Here is a 21934-nt window from a genome sequence, read left to right as displayed (position 1 = left end):
TACATTCAAAAATAAAAGAATTACTATTTAAAAAAAATAAAATATTCTAGGCCAGCGGGGGACACAGGGGTTAAGGTGCTGGATCCCACATGGCTGAATTTGTGGTTTGAGTCTGATCTCTCTCTGTCTTTCTGGCAAGCTCATGCACCCTAAAGCAAAAACCTCTTTAAAAAAAAAAAAAAAAAAGAAATCTTCATTTTGCAAGCAGACTGATAAGCAATAATTTGGAAAGAAATGTACTTCAAATACTTCTTTCTTCTTATTCACTGTAGTCTTTATCAACAGAGACAATCTTTATATGTTTTACTGAATACCTCCACTATATAAGAAGAATGTCCATCTTCGCAGAATGTAGGTATCTTAAGGAAGTTTAATAAATGAACTTCCCAAAACAACAAATCTACATAAATTATTTTATCTTTAAAAATTATCAATATGAATATTAATTCAATTAAGAACATGTTTTCAATTTATCATTTTATATGTTCCAAATCTCTAGAAAACTAGACAATGGAAAAATTACTTTCATAAAGAACTCAAATTGCAGCTGGCTGGATTTTTAATGGGGATATCTAGAGCTCAGATTATAATGCAGAAAAGTACATTACAGCAAGAGTCTTCGAAAGGTTCATGGAAAATGTGTGTTAAGAAAAAACTATGCATGAATTTTTATCCTTTTGTTCTCTCTCTTTTTTACTGACAGAACCATGTGTGCTTGCCAGAGAGATAAAAAGCACCCCCCTCCCACAATGGGGGTATAGTCCCTTCTCTGTTTCTCCATCCTGTCAGGATTTTGGCAAACACACAAGTCCAGTTTGTTTTTTAAGGCACCAGAGCCAGGATTCGAACCATGTCAGATCAAGGCTGGCTTGAATTTAAAAAATTTTTTGTACTAAAATAAACTGGTACTTTAATTGAATTTTCCATGAAATTTCTTAAGTACCCTCATAAATAAGGTACACAAAAGGGTTCAACTGCCTAGTCATACATCTTTTTCTTAATATCTTATAGCAGTCCACCAAACTTATGGCAAGGAACTAGAAGAACTTGTTTTTGTTTTCTTGTTCTTTTAAGCAGATAAACCAGCTGCTAGATGTGTACACACTTAAAAATCAAGCTGAAATTGAGAGGAATTTTAATTGGGATGGAGAATGCTGCTGTGGTATTAAGGGATTAAACTAGGAAAATGTTAGTATTTTAGAACATGATTATGCCAACCTACAAAAGAGGAAAACAGTGCTAATCTAGAGTTATCAGGTATGGGAAAATGTTTACATTCAAAAATAAAAGAATTACTATTTAAAAAAAATAAAATATTCTAGGCCAGCGGGGGACACAGGGGTTAAGGTGCTGGATCCCACATGGCTGAATTTGTGGTTTGAGTCTGAGACCCAGTAGTTTGAAAAACATCCGGGCAGGTGAATGTGCATGCATGCCCCAAAATCCCAAAAGGAGAATGGAGGTCAGTGGATTATGGTATAGCCATTCCCCATTAGGGGTGATTTTTACTTTCTCTCCAGGCCAGTGTACATGTCCTAGGACGAAAATCTTTTTAAAAATAAAATAAAATACATACTATCATATGGTTTCCTCTATTAACTTATCTTCCTATCAAGGAACTAAAATTCATTCTGGGTTCTAAGACAAGCTAAGAGTTTATTTTGAAAGTAAACAGCAGGAACCCATAACTATAAAGAAGAAATATTAACTTCAGAACAACCCAATTACCTTAACAGAATTTTTTAAATTAAAATGTTTCACTGATAAAAGAATGTAAAATAGTTTTTTGTTCTTAAATTAGATGTTTTGTTCCTCCTGCAGATAATATATGGACTGAGAAAATTTGTTGAAAATAACTTATGTATTAATAATAAAAGAAATCACATTATTATTTTGGAAGAAAACAAGTTATTTATATTCACATTTGACAATGTCTAAAGAAGTCTTAGACATGATCACTACTGAATTAGGTTGAATGTTTTGTACTTTTAAAAGGTTGCAAACATTTATGTAATTTTAATCTGATATACTGTTGGCTCCTTGAAAAAGTCATGATGTATTTTTCTACGCAAATATGCATCTTGACTTTAATGACAGCCCAATATGTTATCAAGATTTCAACTACTTTTGCCAAAAGTTAAGAGATAACTGAAGATTTCTCACAATTTACCTGTTATAATATCGGCCTCCCATCATAAACTGATTGTTTGGTGTTGGACATATTTTAAATCGCTGAATATTTTCATTGGTCCGGAAATAAAGTGAATAATCACCAGGAGTATTATCTGAGGGCCTCACAAGAAAACTGCAGACTTGACCAACTGTAAAAAATTAAGCCATTAATTTTATTTCCTAATTATCAAATAAAAGAGAAAAAGTGTTAAGCAGTATAATTACAAAGAAATGAACATGTATGAATTTCTACTAGAAACTAATTGTTAAGATAATTTTAAGATCTTTTTCTGTATTTTCTGGTTTAAACCATCCATGTTCCTTGTCTGCTGTATCTCTGACATAGCTTATCAGCTTTATTACATAAATACAGAGCAGAAACTGTGTAGCAATAAATTCTGGTGAATATTCTCTACACCTGTTATAACTTGGGAATAAAACATAACTGCTGTTAGAAGATTCTGACCAGAACTGCTACATTCTATTTGTAAATCCCCTTAATAAGATTCTAAGAAGTTAAAACTAATTTTGCCTAGTAACACTGTATTTTCTCAGTGTTTTCTAACTAATTATTAAAAAGTAATGACTATAATATAGGAGAATATCTTCAAACGTTTATAAAGGTAGATTCAAAACAACTAAAATATGTGTGTACATTAACAAAATCAATACATATGCATATATTATATCCGACAGGCATGATCCTGAAAAGACAAGTGCAAGCAAATTATCATATATTAAGTATTTTCATACTAATACTAGAGAACTCTTTGATATCTTCAGTCAGCAGTTACTCTTATTACTGAGATGCTTTTTCTCTATTTAAGTCTTTTTTTTTTTTTTTTTGGAGAGGTTTTTGCTATAGGGCGCATGCGCTCACCAGAAAGCCAGAGAGACAGAAAGCGAGTAATCGCTCCCCAGGGGATGGCCACATCGCCGCAATCCGTTCTCCTCCATTCTCCTCTCGGGATCTTGGGCACGCACAAACACACACCCAGCGTGAGTTTAAGCCACCGGGTCCGGGACTCAAACCGTGGTCGACTACATGAGAGACCAGCAACCCAGCCATTATGCTAACTGCTGATCCCTGAAATTTTTTTTTTTTTAAACATACTTAACCTATATCCTCACAATACAATTAAGCACTTCAAAAACTTTCAAATCTTTCAAGAGAAAAGTATTAGTTTAAAGTGCAATGCCTTGGGACCAGCAGTTAGCGTAATGGCTATGTCGCTGGACTCCCACGTAGTAGACCATGGTTCGCGTCCCGGACCAGGTGGCTTAAAACCCACTCTGGGCATGTGTGCGTGCATGCCCAAGATCCTGAGAGGAGAATGGAGGAGAAGGGATTGTGGCATGGCCATCTCCCCTGGGGGTGATTTCTCACTTTCTGTCTCTCTGGCGAGCACGTGTGCCCTATAACAAAAACCTCTCAAAAAAAATAAAGTGCAATGCCTTTTGGCTTAAGTCAATTCAGCTCAAATTTTTAATAATCAGCAGTTTATTCACCACAAGACTCTATTTCACCTAATACAAAAAGTAGTGAATAATAGTTATTAATGAACTAAGACTTCTAAATTATATACCACAAACTAAATGTGTCTCAAATCTTTATAAGATGTGGCTTACTTACTTGTTAAATTAATTCATCCTCAAATATTTAGTAAGAATAAAGCAACAGCAGGATAAGGTTTTTAATTTAAATAAACCTATAAGTCAATTTTTAATTTGCATTTCTATATAACTGCAAGCATTTTGGGAAATGTTAAAATACATTTTAAATAAGACTTAATAATACAATTTCACAAATGCATAAAGATAAATACGAGAATGAATACTATAGCTGAATAGCAAAAGAATGAAAATAACACTCTCTCTTTTCACAGTAGACTGGTAAATTATAATTTTTACATAATGTAAGGAATAATGAAAATTTATATCTACATATGGCATGATTGTACAATATATACCCTAACATGATTAGAGTGTGTTGTATGCTCCCCTAAGTGTATGCATGTGTAGGGGTGACACATACAGACACAAAAACCTACTAGCAGCAAAAAATTGTCATCTCGTGTTACTTTTGGGTAACGGGACAGGGGTCTAAAACAAGAAAAATGTCCTTTTTTCTTACTTTTATACTACATATTTGATTCAAATAAAAACAAATACAAAAGACATCAGTTATCAAATACAGAAGCTATCAGCTTATGTCTTTTATAAGAAATTATAGTATGCACAAACGTTAACTGAATGCTAAAGGCAAAATACATTACAAATGGTTGGTTCACTTCTTTATTTTTTAAAAAATAAAGACATTAGTAAGGCAAGTAAATATACAAATACCTGTCATTAGTAAATTATAAGCTTCTTGTTTGGAAATCTTCCCATGGAACCATCTTAAAGAGAATAGATTAGATATATAAATCAAAAGTCCTTTTTGCTCTTATTATACGATCAAAAGTGCAAAATGCAATCAAATTATCTCATTACTATTACATTTAAATTACGATATTTATGCTTAAATTTAACAAGATACAGAAAAACTAGGCACTATCAAATAAAAACTGATTTCCATGTTAATTACCAATGATAGTTTTTAATGACAAAAATAACAATGATTTTTAATACCAATAATAACAAACTGCTGTTACATCCTTAGTACATAGGTCTTTTTTCTTTTGAGGGGATGAAGGGGAGAGCAGTATATATAGAGCCCACTCTAGAATTATCCAGAAAAAATTTAATAAATTAATTTTTCCTCTTATTTCTCTCAAAGTGAATTTTAAAATCAAGATAGTGATGCAGTTTACTGAAAGTCAGAAAATGAGACTGGGCAATGAGAGACTGGATACTAACATCAAGAACTCAAAGAACTTAGTGTTCCTAATTCCACTTGAGCTAACTGCCTATCAAACTTAATTGCTAAAGTGTTTTATAGCCTGTGTTGTGAAATTAAGCCTTTAGAAATATTAAATGACCTTATAGTCAATATATACAGCATATAATAACTAAAGTATTTAAATTTTACCTTCAAGTAAAATGATACATCTGTTTAAATAATTAACTACTGGTCATTGAAGTACTTAAAATCTCCTTATTTACCTGAAGGCCTATATTTATCTTGCTGATTAATGCATTTTAATACCAAGTGGCAATTCCAGATCTTTCTATTATTAATAAAAGATCAGCTTGGAAAGTAAGTATATTACAAGACTAAAACATACACATATTCTAAAATATAGCAGTACAAGTTTAAAGGTTGTCCATGCTATAAATTATCTATAGTATTAGTGGTAAATTATAAAAATATAGGATCAGTAGATTAAGTAGTGGTTACTGAATAAAGACGATATAGAGGGGACCAGCAGATGGCATAATGGTTACATCGCTGAACTCCCACGTAGTCGACCTCAATTCAAGTCCTGAACCTGACAGCTTAACCTCACTCTGGGCGTGTGTGTATGTCTGCTCAAATTCCCAAGAGGAGAATGGAGGAGAAGGGATGACAGTGTTGCCATTCCCCAGGGGGGTTATTTCTCGCTTTCTGTCTGTTTCTCTGTGTTTCCGGTGAACGCACGTGCCCTATAGCAAAAACCTCTCAAAAAAGTCAGGGGTCTAAAACAAGAAAAATGTCCTTTTTTCTTACTTTTATACTACATATTTGATTCAAATAAAAACAAATACAAAAGACATCAGTTATCAAATACAGAAGCTATCAGCTTATGTCTTTTATAAGAAATTATAGTATGCACAAACGTTAACTGAATGCTAAAGGCAAAATACATTACAAATGGTTGGTTCACTTCTTTATTTTTTAAAAAATAAAGACATTAGTAAGGCAAGTAAATATACAAATACCTGTCATTAGTAAATTATAAGCTTCTTGTTTGGAAATCTTCCCATGGAACCATCTTAAAGAGAATAGATTAGATATATAAATCAAAAGTCCTTTTTGCTCTTATTATACGATCAAAAGTGCAAAATGCAATCAAATTATCTCATTACTATTACATTTAAATTACGATATTTATGCTTAAATTTAACAAGATACAGAAAAACTAGGCACTATCAAATAAAAACTGATTTCCATGTTAATTACCAATGATAGTTTTTAATGACAAAAATAACAATGATTTTTAATACCAATAATAACAAACTGCTGTTACATCCTTAGTACATAGGTCTTTTTTCTTTTGAGGGGATGAAGGGGAGAGCAGTATATATAGAGCCCACTCTAGAATTATCCAGAAAAAATTTAATAAATTAATTTTTCCTCTTATTTCTCTCAAAGTGAATTTTAAAATCAAGATAGTGATGCAGTTTACTGAAAGTCAGAAAATGAGACTGGGCAATGAGAGACTGGATACTAACATCAAGAACTCAAAGAACTTAGTGTTCCTAATTCCACTTGAGCTAACTGCCTATCAAACTTAATTGCTAAAGTGTTTTATAGCCTGTGTTGTGAAATTAAGCCTTTAGAAATATTAAATGACCTTATAGTCAATATATACAGCATATAATAACTAAAGTATTTAAATTTTACCTTCAAGTAAAATGATACATCTGTTTAAATAATTAACTACTGGTCATTGAAGTACTTAAAATCTCCTTATTTACCTGAAGGCCTATATTTATCTTGCTGATTAATGCATTTTAATACCAAGTGGCAATTCCAGATCTTTCTATTATTAATAAAAGATCAGCTTGGAAAGTAAGTATATTACAAGACTAAAACATACACATATTCTAAAATATAGCAGTACAAGTTTAAAGGTTGTCCATGCTATAAATTATCTATAGTATTAGTGGTAAATTATAAAAATATAGGATCAGTAGATTAAGTAGTGGTTACTGAATAAAGACGATATAGAGGGGACCAGCAGATGGCATAATGGTTACATCGCTGAACTCCCACGTAGTCGACCTCAATTCAAGTCCTGAACCTGACAGCTTAACCTCACTCTGGGCGTGTGTGTATGTCTGCTCAAATTCCCAAGAGGAGAATGGAGGAGAAGGGATGACAGTGTTGCCATTCCCCAGGGGGGTTATTTCTCGCTTTCTGTCTGTTTCTCTGTGTTTCCGGTGAACGCACGTGCCCTATAGCAAAAACCTCTCAAAAAAGTAAAAAAAAAAAAAAAAAAAAAAAGAGGACAAAAACAAAAACAAAGACGGACAAAAAAAATTGTAGAAGAGATAAGAACAGCAACAGACTATGCTCCAAGGACATTTTTGGAGTAATGAAGAATGGCAACAATTCTTTTTTTTTTTTTTTTGGAGAGGTTTTTTGCTATAGGGCACACATGCTTGCCAGAAAGAGAGACAGAAAGCAAGAAATCACTCCCCAAGGGAGATGGTCACGCTGCAATCCCTTCTCCTCCATCCTCCTCTCGGGATCTTGGGTACACACGCACACGTGCCCGGCGTGAGTTTAAGCCACCGGGTCTGGGACTCAAACCATGGTCGACAACATGGGAGTCCAGTGACACAGCCATTACGCTAACTGCTGGTCCCGATGGCACCAATTCTTAATGCAAAGAAAAGTCAAAGGATAACTTCCCAGGAAGAGTGATAAATAAGTCTGTATGAATGGAGGGGCATTCTGGACTGAGGTGGTGTTTGAGTATTGGTATAAAGGGGAAAAACAGAATACTGAATTTGAAGACCCACAAACTAAAGAGTATAAAACCACAAATAACCAGAAATAACATAAATAAATTATGACTAGTAAAGGACATAAAGAGCCAGATCACAGATGGTCTTTTTAGGTTCTGCTACGGTAAATGTGGTAGAAAATCAGTTAAGGATTTTATGATGTGTTTTAGGTAGATCATTCTGGTTATTGGAAGAAAGGATCTGAAGAGATTAAAAAGTGAGACCAGCAGTTAGCGTAATGGTTATGTCGCTGGACTCCCACGTAGTCAACCGCGGTTTGAGTCCTGGACCTGGTGGCTTAAACTCATGCCGGGAGCATGTGCGTGTGTGCCTAAGATCCCGAGAGGAGAACGGAGGAGAAGGAATTGTGGCGTGGCCATCCCCCCTGGGGGGTGATTTCTCGTTTTCTGTCTCTTTCTCTCTCTGTCTTTCTGGCAAGCACACACGTCCTATAGCAAAAACCTCTCCAAAAATGAAAAAAAAAAAGAAAAAAAAAAGAGATTAAAAAGTCAAGGGAGATGAGACCAGCAGATGATGTAATGCTTAAATCACTGGATTTTTATGTAGTTGATCAGGGCTCAAGTCCTGGATGCAGTGGCTTAAAACTCACACTAGGCACATGTGCATTTGTGCCAAAAATCCCGAGAGGCGAACAGAAAAGAAGGGATTGTAGTATTGCCATCACTGCTGGGGGTGTGTGTGTGATTTCTCACTTTGTCTCTTTGTCTCTCTGTCTCTGAAGTCTGGCAGGCACACACACACATTTTTATAGCAAAAATCTCTCTCTATCAAAAAAAGAAAAGTCAAGGAAGGATAACTTGGAAGTTACACTCCTACATCAAGACTTGGTAAGAGATGATAAAAGCCTGAATTAGCATACAGATTTAAGATTGAGAAGAAGTTAGACATTCCAGAAAAATCTTAGGAGATAAAATGATCAGGACAGGGCCAGGAGCCTGTGGTGGTTAACAAGCTAGATTTCGGGACCAGCAGTTAGCATAATGGCTATGTCGCTGAACTCCCATGTAGCTGACTGCAGTTCCGAGTCCTGGACCTGGTGGCTTAAACTCAGGCTGGGTGCGTGTGTGCGTGCCCAAGATCCAGAGAGAATGGAGGAGAAGGGATTGCAGCATGGCCATCACCCCCAGGGGGTGATTTCTCGCTTTCTAGCTCTCTGTCTCTACAAAAAAAAAAAAAAAGAAAGAAAAAAAATAAGCTAGATTTCCACATGGCTATGGCCAAATGTCCCGGACCAGTAGTGTCAAAACAGGCACATGTGCGTATGTGCCCAAAGCCCAAAAGGAATAATGAAGGAGAAAAGACTGCAGCGTGGCCATCCCCCCTGGAGAGGTGATTTCTCACTTTTCCCTTTCTCTGTCTCTGGCAAGAACACATGCCCTATGGCAAAAAAACTTAAAAAAAAAAAAAAAAAGAATAGAAAAGATCAGGACATGATACCTACATGGAGGAAAAAGGGAGCAAATTCAAAGTTTTATCATTGATTTAAGTTCAATAGGTACTGGTAGATGTTATAGAGGACAATTTAAGTAACAAAAGACTTCCCAGTAAAAGTGGAATTTCTACTTTACACTGAGGAAAAAACTGGATGTATTTTAAATAAACCATATTTATTGGTGTTCAACTTACATTTTAAAATTTAAAAAATAATCTGTGCTATTATCTAAAATAGAGATAAAAATCTAGATCTATAATTTTCTTAAAAATCAGGATTACACAACACCAGACTCACACTGTTGCACGTGTCAATTACAGTCACACTGTAACATGTACTTTCTAGTTTTCTACTTCCTATTGCCTTCCCTAACACCAAGAGTGAACATCAGGAGCCATTTATTACCATGCTTACAGTGTTTATTTTCTGACAGTAGATAAATGGTTCCATACACTTGGAGATTCAAACTAATATAATCAACAAGGTACAACCTCATTTCTGGAGTTTATTTGTAACTATATGGAACAATAAGAAATATGAACTCAGAAAATATCTTATTCAGAAAATATTTTACTTAACGGGTGGGAAACTAAGTAAGGTGACAGCAAATGGCTTATCTGACTTAATGCCTTTATGTTTTAATGGCTAGAAAACAGAAAAAGTAAACACTGAGGCTGGCCTTAAACTGTATCCATGAATGCTGACACAATGTAAAGAGAAAAGGTATTCTTCTGAATAGTACACGATGAAAAATCTATTAAAATAAGGTAAATAAGATAAACTGCTATTATCAGATGATATCTTTAAAAGAAAAAATATACAGAGATAATCAGTCTAAAAAGAATATAAAAAGAAATACCTTGCAGAATCTTAAAATCATGAAGAACCATAATCTTGGGGAAAAGTATTCTGACTTTCCCCAAAAAAACCCTCAGTCACAAAATATGTAAAAGATATGGCTATGAAGACCAGAAATACTATGAATAATCAGTAAAAAAGTAAATAGAAAAGTGAGAAATTGTGACATTCATAATGTCATTAAGGTAATGTATATGGGAAAGTTAAATTTAGTGACATAAGAATTGGATGTAAGTACAGACCACCCTTTATTTAAAAAGTAAGACTGTCACTATATCCTCAAGAAAATATTTAGATATGAATTCTCTGACCCAAATTTAAAAAATGTTCAAGTCAGTCCAAAAAGTATTTTAAAATAGTTTTTGGCCAAAGCTTTCCAATTAGTAGGCTTATATTTTTTTCACTTTTAATAGTTAACACAAACTCACATTTTGCCTTCATGTGGATCTTCTTCCCGGCCCTAAAAAGGAAGAGATTAAGACAGTATTTTATATAATTAGCTATTAATCCATGTTATTAAAATTCATAAAATTCATTATCTTCATATGTTTCTCCACACTACTCTTCCTATTTATACATACACGAGAAAAGATGCTTCTATTCAAGAAATATCTTCCCACTATTCCTCCCTTACAATTCTCTCCTTGTTGCCATTATTCTAATTTACGTTTCCATCCCCTTTTTCTTAAATTATCTGTACAGTTGCCAAACTAGTAAAAATTATCTTTGTGTCCGACTCCACCACTCCAATCAGGCTTTATCAATGTCAACTTGCAGCTATGCCCTGTATGAAAAAGTAACAAACAAAAAAAGTTTTTAAAAGCTGAACCTTTACTACATCTCTACTGTCTACAAATTTCTCATTCTGCAACCAAAGTCCTTTACTCAAGTCTATGTTTCCTGTCTCATGCTATCAATTCTCTTTAAGTATCTATATCCTGGTCACACATATCTATTTATTAATCTACATTCTCCCACCATGGGAGCTTGTTCTTTTCATTCTTAGAATGTCCTTTTTACCCACTACTTCTTACTTGCTAGATAAAGCTTAAACCATCTAGTCAGAATTTATCTCAAATACTATCTCCTCAATGAGACCATTCTGAGCAACCAAAAGTAAATATCAACTTTTACTTTATAAAATATATCCTTTTTCTAACTTTTGAATTTTATCTTACTTTATTCCTATTTATAATGGCTATAAGTATGTTAAAATCTTAGCCATTCTTTGTTAACATCTACCACCACCACCAACATAAATACTGAAAAGGCTGGGTATATAATTCTGAGTATCTGCTGAACTATATAGTCCGAGTACTTGGCAATGAGTTCTCACTGAAAAAATAATGAAGAGTAGAAAAACAGTCTCACTATACAAAAGTTTACTTCTCTCAATTTGGTCCTCACTCATTAAATACCTAATCAAACTAAAATCAATCAATGAATACACACACACACACACACACACACCCACATATATATGTGGGTGTGTGTGTGTGTGTGTGTTTGTGTATATACATGTATAGGAGGTATGCTAAAAAACCTATAAAAGTTTAGATTTTTATAAAGTTTTTATTTTTATAGCACTATGAATGTCCCAAAAGAGTTCATTTACACAACAAATTAATCTCATACAATATAATGGAATACAGAATTAACAAGGCACTTTGGAAACACAGAAAGAAACAATTTAGCCTAAAAATCTATGAAGGCATAAAACTAAACAAGGGTGACAATTTTACAAAGCAAGTCTAATAGGGCAGGAGTTCTAAGGAAGAGGTAAAAATACAGTCATAGAGACATTTATTCACTTAACAAACATTTACTGAATGCCTACTAGTACTAGACGACATTCTAGAAAACAGTGAATCAGAAAGAAAAAGCCCTGTCCTCACAGAATGTATATTCTAGAGTAAAGACATAAATGTACAAATGTGCTTGGAAAACTGTAACCAGAATTTTGGAGGTGGAAATTCCTTAAATCCAACCACTAATTGAGCATATGAAACATCTTCACAATCCAGACAATGTCTAAATGACTTTACGATCTGCACAGAATTATTTTCCAATGAAACTATTAAATTATTCTATATATTGGAGTAAAAATTGTTTGTAACTCTAACTTTGAATTATTCTACTATTAATGCAAAGTGTATCTATATTTATATTTAGCAGTCACCCTATATTGTTCACTCATACTGAAGGAATAATTTGTCATTTTTTCTTTTTCATCCTTCATATTGATGTATAGTCATTTCTCCTTACCCAAGATTTGGCTATTATTTATTATTTTTCTGTACACACTGGGTAACTTTGACTTATCCTTATTAAAGTTTATCTTGTTGTATTTTATCCACATTTCCAAGAGCTCAAGGAAAGTTCAACAGTAGTAATTTCTTTCAATAAGCAGGATAGAGAAGACAATGGTACAGTAGGGAGAGGTAAACCCAACATAAATTTTAAGCAAAAAAATTTAAAGGAAAACCAACAGAGTAATATATGCCAGTATGAAAGCTTCCTGCCTATGGAGAATAAATACCTCTCCTAATGTGGAATACAGAATACTGATGTTGGAATTAGTAGGAGTTGTAATCCCACCAGATCTTCCACTAAATAACTACATGACAATGAGTGTGAAATGTATGATGCCATTTCTTCAACCCCTTCTACCTTTCCTCAATGTATTTTACTTCCATATATCAAGATCTGGCTGCCCAGAATATGCAGACAAGAAAATTAATGGCAAAGAAAAGTATTCTCCATCGTCTTCCTGGAGCAATAATCAGAGCATAAATTTCTGCATGTAACCATACTCATAACATAAGCTAAAAACAGTAGCTTTGAAGTTTGTAGAAAATAACAGAAAACCATTCCACCCTGCTGGAGAAATCCAAAACAAAAAGTTAAATTACAAAATTAAAATATGTTTCATATATATCAGTGATACTGAGTATTGTTTCTGAAGTACAAATATTGCTTAAATGCTGACCTGATATCTAAAATTGCATATGGTAACTTATACTCTATGGTAAGGTGACGAATAATATATGATAGGGAAAAAAAAAAAAGGGGAAATCTGCAAAATGCAGATCCATGTGATAACATATATGGAATATAACTGAATTCTCCCAATATTACTGGAAAATTATACATGCATTTGGAAGCTGAAGAATCTAAAATCAAACGTGTGCAACCATTTAAGATTTTATGTTTTATGAGAAAGATCAAGATGACAAAAAGGGTGAAAAGATGCACAAATGTTAACACATAATTCTTAGAAACTTTATGAAAACTTTTTGAAGATTGGCAGCTACATATTATGCTTTTTGATTATTTCCTTTACAAATAAATATCATTTACTAATTACCTTTTAATGAAAAATTCTCTATACTTATGAATTAAGGAAGAAACATTTTACAGAAATTTCCCTGACTGTGGATAAGTTCCCAAATTTTGCAAAATATTTAGAATCTGGAATTGAGAAAAAAAGAACAAAACTTACCACCTCTTCTACTAGGTCTTCAACAATAAGGCCTTGTTCATCTGTTCTGAGATTTGTAACCCACATCCATCCATCTTCTAACTCATTATGAACAATGAACATATCTCCTTTTAAGAAACTGAAAATAGCAATTAGGAAATTACTAAAATTAAAATTTTTAAAACCAGAAGTTTGAGTAGTTATACACTATTACACAGAGAAGGCATGGTACTAGAAAATACAAGCAATTCAATTAAAATATTCTAAGAGTTTCTGGCATTATTTACATGTAAAAGTTTGAAGACATTTAATAAATAAAATGAATTTTAATCTTCTCATGTGTAAAAAGAGCTTGATAATGGTTCCTCCTCTATCTATATCACCAAATTACTACTAAGATTCAAATTGGAATTTTTATAAACAGTTATTAATTACATATGTACTGCAGGTTTGGGGGACATAACTGAGAAAATCTAATTCAAAAACTTAAATTTCAAAGTTATAACTCTTTCAGATGTAGATTAGATATAAAAATAAAAAATACAAACGTAACTAGCATACTATATAAACACAAAGTATAGTTACTTCAAAAAAAGTTCATTTTAGAAAAGCACAATTTGCTTTATCATGTTGATGGTTATGTCAACACTTTCCTTATAAAAAAAATTAGGACTTTTCAATTCACTCAGATATCCATTATCCAACAAATAAAACATTATTTTTCTGAAAGTGATACAGAGAGATATTATCAGAAGGCACTACTAGATGGGAGTGCTGTGGGCAGTCCTGTAGCACAGTGGTTAAGCTCTGTGCAGCAGGAGCAGATACCACATGGTCAATCACCAGTCAAATCCCAGCCCAGGACAGGAGTGTACCCCAAATCCTGATGGCAAGGAGAAATGGAGAAAAGGGATTTGCAGCATGACTATCCCACACTTGGAGGTGCTTTCTCTCTTTCTCTGACCTCCTCCCTCTCTGACAAGCACAAATGCCTTCTAGCAATTAAAAATAATAATGAAAGGTGCCATGGTTTTATATCCTCCTGCCTTCCAAATTTATAGCTTGCTTGGATAGTGAAGGTTATTATGCAAAACAATATTTTCATGGTGTTGAAAAGTGGGTCTTTGGGAGTGATTAAGTGATTAGAGTGGTGTCCCTCTAATTCATTTCTGGTAGGTTTATAAGGACAGTGAGTGAGATTAAAACAGACACACACATGGAACACAGACTATGCTCTACTACCTTCTGCCATATTATGATGCAGCCAGAAGACCCCATCAGACATGGCCCCTAGACTCTGGACCTCCAGAGAGCTGAATGAACTTCTACTGTCTTAAATGACACAGACTCAAACATTTTCTTTTATAAGCAAAAGAAGAGACTAGAACAAAAGGCATGCATCTTATCTATTTCAGAATAGAGGGATGCAGATAGTTTAGTTTTCTTTCGGAACCTATAAGTTTTCAACCTCTACACAATCATGTGGGCAACATGTTTGCCAAGAATATAAACTACAGTGATTCCTTGAATTTTTCCTTTCAGGCTTGAAAGAATGTTTCTGAACGATTAAAGTGTCAAGACTAGTTGGATGCTACCACTGATCCTATTATCTATAACCATATCTGTCATGTATTTTCCAGCAATTTTCTTTTCAGTATTAGTATTCACAAAAAAAGTTCTACTGGATACATCTCTTTCTATACCCTTGAAATGTTTTGTTTTCTAGACTATTTCAAGTTTCATTATTTCTTGGACAAGTTTCAGGAAGCAAAACTTTGTGTATATGTTAATATTACTCTGTATATGAGTAATTACAAAATACTGTCTTCTGTGATTATTAATTCTTGATTACTGATTCCATTAACACTTATTTTTTAAAGAATTATTTTATTTAGCTTTATTTATTTATGCATTTTATTTATTTTAATTTGACCAGAAAGGGACAGAGAGAAAAAGTGAGAAAGCAAGCCACCAGGTCTGGGACTCAAACCGTAGTTGGCCATGTAGGATTCCAGCGCCCTTAACCAAGAGGTCACCTGCCAGCCCTAAACCTTTCTTAATAATGACTAATCCTGGGGCCGGCAGGTGGCATAATGGTGAAGGTGCTGGACTCCCACATAGCCGACCACAGTTTTGAGTCCCAGATCCAGCAGCTTGAAAATCTTACAAGGCACACTTGTATGTGTGCCCAAAATCACTAGAGGAGAATTAAGGATAATGAACTGCAGTGTGATCACCCCTCTGGTGGGTGATTTCTCACTTTCCCACTCCCTGGTGAGCACACATCACCTAGAACAGAAATCTTAAAAAAAAAAAAAAAAAAAAAAAAAAGAAGAGAAAAGAGAGAGAGAGAGAGAAAAGAAAATGGAAAAAAAGCTAGTATTTCACTAGTTGAATGACAGCACACTTTATCATTTAAATAAATTATTCTTTTCTACAGTCACCTAAATAAGAACATTAAAGAAAATCATTATAGGTATAACAAAAGCCAAAATAAAAGTATAATGGCCCAATTTCATTTCTTGGTCAAAAGCAGTCATAAAAGATTTTATTTCAAGTTTTGTTATTGTTGTTATACCAATTTCCTAAAACATGTACCAAAAAAATAAAAAGCTTACTATTACAAACAATATAAGACTCATTCTTCATATTTTTAATTTTTCTCCCCTAGATAGAAATTTATTAAGTCTCATTAATTTTCATACATTTTTAACCTTAAAAAAGTTCACAAGCATGTACAAATTTAAAAAAACAAAAACATAAAAATAAAAAAAATCCTTGGGCTAACAGGTGATGCAGAGAAGTTAAGCAGCTAGATCTCACAAGGCCCACTGAGCAGTTAGGCCATTAGGTTATGGATAGAGAGGGTTGAAAAATACATTGGGCGCATGTACACAAGTGCTCAAAATCCCAAGAGAAGAATGGAGGAAAAGGATTACAACATTGCCGTCCCTCCAAGGGGCTGCCTTCTCATCACCCCCCCCCTTTGCTTGTCTCTCTCCGGCAAGTACATACACCCTATAGCAAACTCAAAAACAAAAATTAAACACAACTCACAACTTCATACAAATTTATATCATCAAATTAAACTTATACGTTCTAATTCTTTAAATTTCTATCTTCTCAAATCAGCAGTTCTCAATTTTTTTTTTCAGTCTCTCAGGATCCCTTTACACTCCTAAAAATTGATATTCTAAATAGATTTGATTTAGATGAATTACATCTATTAATATTTCCCATATTAAATTTTAAAATATTTATGAATTCCTTTAAAAATAATAATCTACCCATTACACTTACATTTTTACAAATATACTAATGTTTGGTTTAACTGAGAATTGCTAGATTCTTAGATCTGTTTCAGCATCAAATCTGTTGTTACAATATTTTTTGATAGACATATATGAAGAAAATATAGCTTCAACAAATCGGCAGTTGTGGAAATGGTAAGAATTTTTAGATTATTTATCTAAAAATGTATTACATTCTATGATATTTTCCCAAAACATAACAGGTGATACATCCTTTCAGTAAGTTAGTTGCAGTGTGAAATCAGTGAACTTCCTATATTCATTCGAATAACATCCATTGGTCTACCTCATACATTTAATGAATCTTTTAACTATGCAAAACTCTGTAACATTACACACTGACCACTTAGGAAGAATTAGTTCTCTAAGGCATGCAAACATTGCAGTTATTAACACATTATACACTACCCAACCATCTCATTCTTTATTACCACCACAGATTTTATAAGAAAAGTTTTGTTTTTTCTTTTTTTTGTCATAAGGAAAGTTTTAATTTAGGAAACTGTAAACTACTAATGGCCAATTTAAAGCTTTTAAAATACTAATTTTCTGCTCAAAAATTCAAATGTCATCATTAGCAACAAAAGCTGTCACTATTTTTTTTTTTTTTTTTTACTTCTCTCTCTTTTTTTTTTTGGAGAGGTTTTTTGCTATAGGGTGCATGTGCTCACCAGAAGGAAAGAAAAAAGGAAAGAAGGAAGGAAAGAAAGAAGGAAAGAAGGAAGGAAGGAAGGAAGGAAGGAAGGAAGGAAGGAAGGAAGGAAGGAAGGAAAGAAAAAGAAAGAAAGAAAGAAAGAAAGAAAGAAATCACCCCCCAGGGGGGATGGCCACACTGCAATCCCTTCTCCTCCGTTCTCCTCTCGGGATCTTGGGCACGTACACATACATGCCGGCACGAGTTTAAGCCACCGGGTCCGGGACTCGAACCACAGTTGACTACGTGGTAGTTTAGCGACATAGCCATTACACCAACTGCTACTCCCAGCTGCCACTTATTTTTACTGAAGTCAGTCTCACTTTGTTCTTTTTCAGAAAAATGTCAAAATACTTGAATCTGAATAACTGGTTTGCCTCTCAAGTAAATATGGTATGCACGAAAGCAGTGGTTAGTTCAACTGTCAACTCGTCAAGACAAATGAAATTTAGTACATACACAGTAGAACATACTTCATACTTCATCTCACAAAACATACACTTTAGTGCCACTGCTTCAGGTATCAACAGTTTTACCATCTATTGCTTTTGTACCATCAATTTAAGTGTCTCACTAAAAAAAAAAAAAAAAAGTGATAGTATAATTATTAAAATAAGTTAACCTCATGGTTTACAGTTAATTTTGTGTCAACTTGACAGGGCCACAGAGTACTCAAATTAAACATTATTTCTGGGTTTGTGAGGATGTCTCTGGATGAGATTAGCATTGAAATCAATGGATTACTGGTGAAGACATCCCATGTTCCCCAATGTGGGTGGGCATCACCCAAACTACTAACGGTCTGAATAGAACAAACAGGGGAAGGAGGTATTTGCCCTTTTCTTCCTGCCTCACAGGGTGATTTGAGGCATTTCATCTCATGTTCTCCTGCCCTCAAAGTAAATTATGTCCCCTGGTTTTCAGTCCTTTGAACTTGGACTGAATTATACCACTGGGTTACCTGTGTCTCCAGCCTGAAGATGGCAGATGCTAGGTCTTCTTAGCCTCTAAAGCTGTTCCTCATAATAAATCTCCTTCTCTGGAGAACACTTATAATACATGGACCCTATAAGTGGGTCATGAGGAGATCCAGAATTATATAGAACACATTTTTGAGAATCGCTGTCCTAGATGAACCATCCCAGTAAGAATTTACAACTTATCTAAAATTCCTAGATTTGTAGTTCATCACTATTTTCCTTTATTATATGCATTTTCTCCTTTCTTTTATTAGCCTTTCCAATGTATATCATAATTAAAAGTATTTCAATAAAAAGTATCTCAGGATACTCACATAAAAAATGGAATTCCTATTTTGAGACTCAGACACCTGAATCTGTGTTTATAATACCATAAAAGCTATTGGTATCAGGGAGGAACTCACACTCAGTATTATTAATTCTCTAGAAGCAGCTTTAACATTTTACCAGTACGAAACAAAACCTCTATTGGAAAATTAAATACATTATATAAGGTATTTGATTATCAAATTATTTAACAAATCAGAGTGTATAAAAGTTATTCACGGGGCCAATAGGTAGTGAAGTGGTTAAGGCGCTGGATTCCAACATGACCAATTACGTTTTGAGTCCTGGATCCAGTGCCTTGATACTCACACTGGGCCCAAGTGCTTGTGTGACCTCTGTCTCTGTCTCTCTGTCAAGTGCACCCACCCTATAGCAAAAATTCCTCTAAAAATAAATAAATAAAAATCATTCACTCATTATGTAACATGTAAGATTAATTAATATTTGAGTATAATTTATAACTGAGGCATAAATGTTATGTGGTAATAAAAATTAAAAGAGGCATAGCTGCAGTGGTGCAGGCAGTTAAGATGCTATTGGGTAACAGTGGACCCAGATGGGAGGCCCAGGTTTGGATCCTGGGTTGACCTAAACATACCGTATGTGCCCATACATGCTCATAATCCTGGCTCACTGGGAAGCTAAGGAAATGGTTACAGTGTGTTAAGACCCTTCTGAGGTTACTTATCTGTCTATACATGTGCTCTCTCTCAAGAAATAAATGAAATAAACTTTTTAAAAATCAGGATGTTGATTATAAAAGAATTCTCCTTACTTTATCAGAGACTCTGTAACAAAAGCTAAGTAATATCTCCTGTCATATTTACAGTGACTGCTCTGACCCAGATCCACAGTTGAAACAGTAAGCTAACTCAGAATCACAGAACAACAGGTCCAATATGAAAGTCACTTTTACCTTGATATACGCTACGTCCTCAAATTCCAAAACCTTTCCAGTCAAAAGCAATAAATCTTCAAAAGTTAGCTCTTTCAAATGCTTATTTCAAATGCCTACACATGAGAATATATTATAAAATACCTTATTTCATCTGTGTCTGGTACTTTCGTGTAAGGCAGAATTGCTCGCACCCGCCTTCTATCTTCTACTGGCTAGAAACCATTAAAAAAAAAAAAAGACTTATGAAAAAGTCTTTTTTGTATCAGTTTCAAAGGAGCTACATTCACATAGTTAAAGCTAATAAAAACACATACTTAAAACTTCTACAGAATCATTCCAATTAATCTTTTTTTTTGACAGTTGTGAAATAATGTTTATTTGGATACTTCTGTAGTTGTACAACTGACTCATCACAAATTACTGGATTATTGTTACTTTACTTCTTCAGGACGGGGGTTTATCGATGACTTCAAATTTGGGATCTTCAAACCTGAAGCTAGGGAATGTGTTCACGTCTGCTTTACCATACATCTGCTTCAGCTTAAAAAGCTCCCTCTCCAGATCTTGCTGATACTCTGGGCCAGTGTCAACAGGTCCTCCAGTTGCCTGTCGCTTAGATTTGTATTATCTAATCTTGTCCACAAACAGTTTCTGTACAGGGTCAAGTTCCTTTTAAATGCCACTGCTGTGACAATATTCCTCCGCAAATGGACTGAGACTGCTGATCGAATGATGGAGGAGAATCTGAAGAGTCTCTGAAGAATCATGGTGACTCTTTGTTACTTGAACTCAGTCCTGAGCTGCCAGAGCCACCGCCGCCGCCACCGTTCTACTTCCGGCACTGGCTCCGCTCCCCCCACCCACCGTCGCAATGCATTGTGGGCTGCCATTTCAGTCGGTCCCATTCCAATTACTAAATACCTCAGCCTAGTAATGTTTGTTACTGCTTTTATGGAACTTCTTTTAAAAGTATGTAACCAATATGTTTTTATCAGGTAATATGAATGTTCATTTGATTTTAAATGAACTACAATGTCCACATAACTTACCTTTCCTGATGATCTAAAAGGCATTTCAGGAATAATACTTTGAAACCAGGAATTACTCCTCAGATAATTACATAATATTTATTAGGTTATCACCACAGTATTACTAAAAATAATCTGTTTATTTAAATATAAAATTACAGAAAAATTACTTAAAAAAAAAAAAAAAGAAATTGTTAGTTTGCTCTGAAAGCACAGCCAGAATTAAATACAACAGATGGCATGATGGTTAAGTCACTGAACTTCCACATGGCTGACCATGGTTCGAGTCCTGGACCTGGCAGCTTACTTTCTCACTTTCCTTCTATTTCTCTCTCTCTCTGGTCATTACTCCTCAGATAATTACATAATATTTATTAGGTTATCACCACAGTATTACTAAAAATAATCTGTTTATTTAAATATAAAATTACAGAAAAATTACTTAAAAAAAAAAAAAAAGAAATTGTTAGTTTGCTCTGAAAGCACAGCCAGAATTAAATACAACAGATGGCATGATGGTTAAGTCACTGAACTTCCACATGGCTGACCATGGTTCGAGTCCTGGACCTGGCAGCTTACTTTCTCACTTTCCTTCTATTTCTCTCTCTCTCTGGTCAAATTAAATAGTAATAAATAAAATTAAATAATTCCATAAAAAATAAATACTTCTTGTATTATAATATACAACCTAAGACCTGATAAAGAAAGAACTAAAGCCATTATTAAAGAGAAATATTAAAGTTTTAGAAGATTTTATTCAAATTTTACTTGCCTCTGGTGGTGCAACTGGATAAAGTAATTTTTCTCCTTTAAGCAAACAAGAAACATGACTGTAATAACCTATTAGGTCTGACAATGAAGAAAAACGTCTTCCACCAATGTAGTAATCTCCACACATAGCAATAATCCTATTTGAACAGGAAAAAACACAGTATAGTAGAATCTTTGTAACTAATTTTTAAGACCACGTTTCACAAAATTTATAAATCCATTTTTCAAACTCTCTTCTATTTAAATGTATTCCTTTATTAGAATCATCACTTATTAGTATCTTCATTATATGTAATTACTTGGTAA

The 21934-nt window shown here is 33.9% G+C and overlaps 1 protein-coding gene and 1 pseudogene across 1 annotated transcript in view; both read right to left on the bottom strand.

Annotated features, from left to right (window-relative positions):
- Positions 1 to 21934, bottom strand: part of RASA1 (RAS p21 protein activator 1) — a gene marked incomplete in the record, with an annotated part of 120605 nt that overhangs the window by 55172 nt on the left and 43499 nt on the right. The window contains 6 exon segments of the mRNA XM_014583926.2: positions 2171 to 2321; positions 6034 to 6086; positions 10567 to 10598; positions 13641 to 13758; positions 19971 to 20041; positions 21630 to 21765. Of these exon segments, the coding sequence (XP_014439412.1) occupies positions 2171 to 2321; positions 6034 to 6086; positions 10567 to 10598; positions 13641 to 13758; positions 19971 to 20041; positions 21630 to 21765 (561 nt within the window).
- Positions 20055 to 21104, bottom strand: LOC102493960 (ATP synthase-coupling factor 6, mitochondrial-like; annotated as a pseudogene).

This window comes from Tupaia chinensis, unplaced genomic scaffold (genome assembly GCF_000334495.1).
Source record: "Tupaia chinensis unplaced genomic scaffold, TupChi_1.0 Scaffold145147_1, whole genome shotgun sequence".
In the NCBI taxonomy this organism is placed as follows: domain Eukaryota; kingdom Metazoa; phylum Chordata; class Mammalia; order Scandentia; family Tupaiidae; genus Tupaia; species Tupaia belangeri.
The sequence above is the reverse complement of the archived record's forward strand: the minus strand, read 5'-3'. Positions and strand labels throughout refer to the sequence as shown.